The sequence below is a fragment of the Condylura cristata genome, unplaced genomic scaffold (assembly GCF_000260355.1).
Source record: "Condylura cristata isolate star-nosed mole 26May11 unplaced genomic scaffold, ConCri1.0 scaffold00003, whole genome shotgun sequence".
Classification (NCBI taxonomy): Eukaryota; Metazoa; Chordata; class Mammalia; order Eulipotyphla; family Talpidae; genus Condylura; species Condylura cristata.
This window is the reverse complement of record NW_004567104.1, coordinates 70,485,520-70,490,021: the sequence shown is the minus strand read 5'-3', so window position 1 is coordinate 70,490,021 and position 4,502 is coordinate 70,485,520. Positions and strand designations below refer to the sequence as shown.

The following is a 4,502-nucleotide window of genomic DNA, read 5'->3' as shown; positions in this document are numbered from 1 at the left end:
GTCAAATTGAGCATGGTTTTTTGCATCATAGTAGGGGATTTGCCTATTACCTTGGAGAACTATTGAAAAAATATCAGGCAATGTGATGTCAAATTCAGAATTTGACTCAGCAGATTATGGATGAGAGGCAAGGAGACTGGATGAATTCCGAAAATTATTCGGTGAGAGTGACTAAAGGATTGATGTGGACATAGAAGGATAGAGAAGTATCTATACTTGATGAATTGGAATTAGGTGTCAATCAACGTATGGGATTCCCAGGAGGCAGATTCAGAAGTGGAGATTGGGGAGCCACATGCTGATTGTGGACACTTTTGGGAGCAACACCAGACGGATTAGGGTTGTATAGAATCTGACCTGATGACAGCCACAGGTAGCCCTTTGCGATCTCCAGAGCTGGGGTGACACTGGAGATCCAACTCCTACTTGGAGCCACTGGCTACACTTTTACTCTCCTATAGTAATCAGGTTTTCATTGGCTATAAGTTGACCCCCATGAGTGAGGCATTTCTTGGGTAAGGTGACTGTGCCCAGGCAATTTTTAAGGATGACTGACAGCTGGGATCTTTCTGGTGGTAACACCCAACAACTGAAAGGGTTATCTGGTTCCCATGGTCTAAGGGACTATGAAAAAAATAAATACAACAAGGGATCCCAAGGCAGTAAACAGAAAAAGAGCTGGGCTGAAGATCACAGATTCAGAATTTATGTCCCAACAAAATGTAGCAGATTCTATGGTCATAGATGACACTTCCCTATAGAAGTGAGTGAGTAGAGTACTGAGGTAGACATGGAAGCCTGGAACAAACCAAAGACAGAGCAACACAATTAAAGACACCTGAAGAAAGATAAGGCAGAGGCAGAAAAGCTGTAAGTAGGAGAAGATAACAAAGGCTAAAAGGTAGAGATGAAGGATGGAAGATAAGAGAGTGAAGCAAAAAGCGCATGGGAATAAGTAGCAGGGATATGGATTTGGAAAGCTTTCACATGTGAAAGAGAACTGAGTACATGCATATGCTAAAGCCAGCTCAGAGAGGAAGAGGGGGAGGTATAACAGAGGGGTTAAGAACCAATGGAGCAGGGCTTCTAAGGAGGTAGGAAAGGAAACCTTTCCTCTCCACATAAAGGTTGGAGAGGAAAATACTATCTCCCCTAAATATCAAGAAGAGAAAATGAAAATGGTGTTGACATTTGACTTTGTCTGTGAGTGCCAAAAACAAAAGTTCCACAGTATTTATATTGCTTAAGGCATGCTTATATTCAGGACAAACCACCCTATTTGATGTAAACATTGTTCTCACTTATATTATCTGTAATACAGAGATGTTTAATTGATTAACAATCAAAGGGCTGGGAGAGAACACATTGGAAACTTCAAAGAATAAATAAAGATAAAGTTCAAGGGAGATAGAATGAAGAAGAGGAAACAGAGGGCAGAAGAGGATGTGTAAGTGACAAGTCAGAGTAGTACCGACCAATCACAGCAGGGTGGGAATGGCCCAATTTGCCTCAGTCCCCTCCAACAAAGGACCCAGAAAACCTTTCAGCTTAAGTTGGTGTTAGGAAACTGAACTACACACAAGCCATCTATTTCCTCAATGATTCACATGCTTCAGAGAGGGAGTTCTCATCTGGTCTAGGAGAATACTAAGGAAACAGCAACAGACAGATGATAGGTGTATAGATTGAGTACAGATAAAGAAGACAGCCAGAGCAGCCACCCATCTTGAAAAAAGCAATGTCTCCATATTTCTGTATTTCCGACTTCAATTTACTTCAATTAATGGGCTGTTTAAATCCAGGGCGAATTATAGCCCTTTAAGATTTGTGATTAACTGAAATGGAGAATCTTTTGCAAACTCTGGTATTTCCCACCTGGCAAATAAATGCTTGATATACTTGTGTTTGAGTAGTTTTCGTTCTTAAAATGGATTCCCTGAAAAAGGATGTGAAAGAAAAAGGGAAGATCCATACTTCCAATAGTGTCTCTTCTACCCTGTCTCTGGGAAATGACAGGGAAGCAGCTGTTGAGAATGACAGTGACTCTTGAACTTTGACGGCTGAAGTTTGTGTGTCTTGAAAAGTATTTGAAAAACTACCAACGAGGTAGCACTAAGTCTCAGGAGCATTACTCTCACTGGTATGAAGGCTTCGAAAAGCATCTTTCTCAACTGTTTTTGAGTCTAAATACAGTTGGTTAAGCATAATAAACTAGAGATCTGGGTTTATTCCAGGATCAGTGGCATTAACTAGTCTTGCCAAGCAATCCTGAAACCTTACCTTCTGGATCTTCCAAGTGAAGGGTTTAATCCTGTTGATTTTGAAGATACCTTCCATCTCTTAAAGGTTTTCTATTAGCTGAATTTATGTAATTACATAAGTAATCCAAAAGATCACTTTCATAATATTCCATAAAAATGGGATAAAATATACAGTTTGGGATTTGATAAATGTGATCTATTTCAAGCTATTGAGTTAGCATCAAAGAAAAGCTTATATACTAAATGTTACTTCATCAAAAGAAAGATGAGCCTTAACAGGTCATATAACAATGACCTGTTAATTCTAGTCAGTTGTAATGGATTTATTTAATTTATTCTTCTTTTCTAGATTGGAAGAATATGCTAAGAAATCTGGTAAATTCTTACTGAAGAACCAAACTCATTGTTTGTTTGATTTTTTAAATATCAGTAGCTTTAGTAGAGCTCTTGGAATGAATACTTAAACATTTCTCCTATCCAGAAGTCCTTTTGAAAATCAGAATAATAAGCCATATTAAAGAAAAATGATGACAGTAGACGAAATCAGTAGAGACTCTCAAAGTCAACCTGCTTCTCAACTGATCTCCGAAGAACTGGCAAGGCTCTGGCGTTGTCTTCGGTTGGGGATTAACACATATATTTATGCTTTTATATCAGAGTGATTTTTTTGACAGGAAGTTTTCAGCTCTATAATTAGCAAGCCACAATGGAAGCTTTGACGTCTAATTACAACATTGCTAAGACAATAATCAGATGAGAAATACTGAAGTTGAATGCAGTGTTTCTTGACACACCTCTGGCTACCTTCTTATTGGCTGGGAAAAAATTATATGTGACTAGTAAATAATCCTTAGAGAAATGAATGTGCAGGTACAAAGGAGCAGGCATTTACAGCAGGTCCTCCTAGTGAGACTGAAGGTCCTCACAGGCTGTGGCTGCGGACTAAAACGTTATGGGCAGGGACCGTGGCAAACTCCAGAAGAGACGGCTGTAGACCTCCAGCGGCCTCCGCACCTCGGATCCTGCTTCAATAACCGCAGGTTGGTCAGTCTTGCGGACATCAGCGATGGCGTTTTATCCTCTGCAAATTGCTGGGCTGGTGCTGGGGTTTCTCGGCCTGGTGGGGACTCTGGCCACAACCCTTCTGCCTCAGTGGCGAGTATCAGCTTTTGTTGGCAGCAACATTATTGTTTTCGAAAGGCTCTGGGAAGGGCTCTGGATGAACTGCGTCCGACAAGCCAAGGTCAGGTTGCAATGCAAGTTCTACAGTTCTCTGCTGGCTCTGCCCCCTGCTCTGGAGGCTGCCCGGGCGCTCATGTGCGTGGCTGTCGCGCTCTCCTTGATGGCACTGCTCATTGGCATCTGCGGCATGAAACAGATCCAGTGCACCAGCCCCAGCGACAGGACCAAAGCGTACCTTCTGGGTGCTTCTGGGGTGCTGTTCATCGTCACGGGCATCGTGGTCCTGGTCCCGGTGTGTTGGACAGCCAATATCATCATCCGGGACTTCTACAACCCCGCCATCCACGTGGGTCAGAAAAGGGAACTGGGGGCCGCGCTTTTCCTGGGCTGGGCGAGCGCTGGGGTCCTCTTCATCGCGGGGGGTCTGCTCTGTGGGTATTGCTGTTGCAACCGAAGAAAGCCAAGACTCAGCTATCCAGGCCCTGGATACTGCGTGCGGCCCCCAGTTAAGCCCATGAACACGACTGAGCTGAGGGCCACCACTAGTTATGTCTGACACCTGCACTACGCTCCAGGGACGACGGCCACAGTTTCATAAAGTCCTGCCGGAAGACATAATTACAGCAGGCTGCACTTGCTTTATGAGAGCCTTTAAATTGAGATGGAAAGTACAAAAGGCACAGGGATCGTGGCTTTTCTGCCATGGTAGGAATGGGAAAGACAGACTTGGGGCATTGTTACCTGATGGGCATTAGACACTGTTACTATGTAGAACTCAAATCATCCCTATTCCAAAATGTGTAATCTAAAATCAGGTCTATCCACAAGTATATCCTTCGTAGGATAGACTGCTCTTTTTTGACAATCAAATATATTTTACTAAGAAATCTGAATTATATTGCAATTGATAACCCACCGCAGGAAAACACACTCGAAGATACAATCTGTTATTTTTCCACCAAATAACTTCTTATACTAATATAATAATAACTAAAATTATGTCATCTTTTATTGAAAAATAAATTTTACTGAAGACTAGTGGCCATCAAATAGGAATTC

At 42.2% G+C, this 4,502-nt stretch overlaps 1 protein-coding gene across 1 annotated transcript; it reads left to right on the top strand.

The window, feature by feature from the left end:
- The first annotated feature begins 3,327 nt into the window (after positions 1-3,327).
- On the top strand, positions 3,328-3,999 carry CLDN17 (claudin 17). The gene has a single exon (XM_004675493.1). It carries the CDS (start codon positions 3,328-3,330, stop codon positions 3,997-3,999), a length of 672 nt encoding a protein of 223 aa, XP_004675550.1.
- Positions 4,000-4,502: the final 503 nt, after the last annotated feature.

Bases quoted from the DNA above. Each gene is read 5' to 3' on its own strand.
- CLDN17 (XM_004675493.1), top strand. From the start codon at position 3,328: ATGGCGTTTTATCCTCTGCAAATTGCTGGGCTGGTGCTGGGGTTTCTC.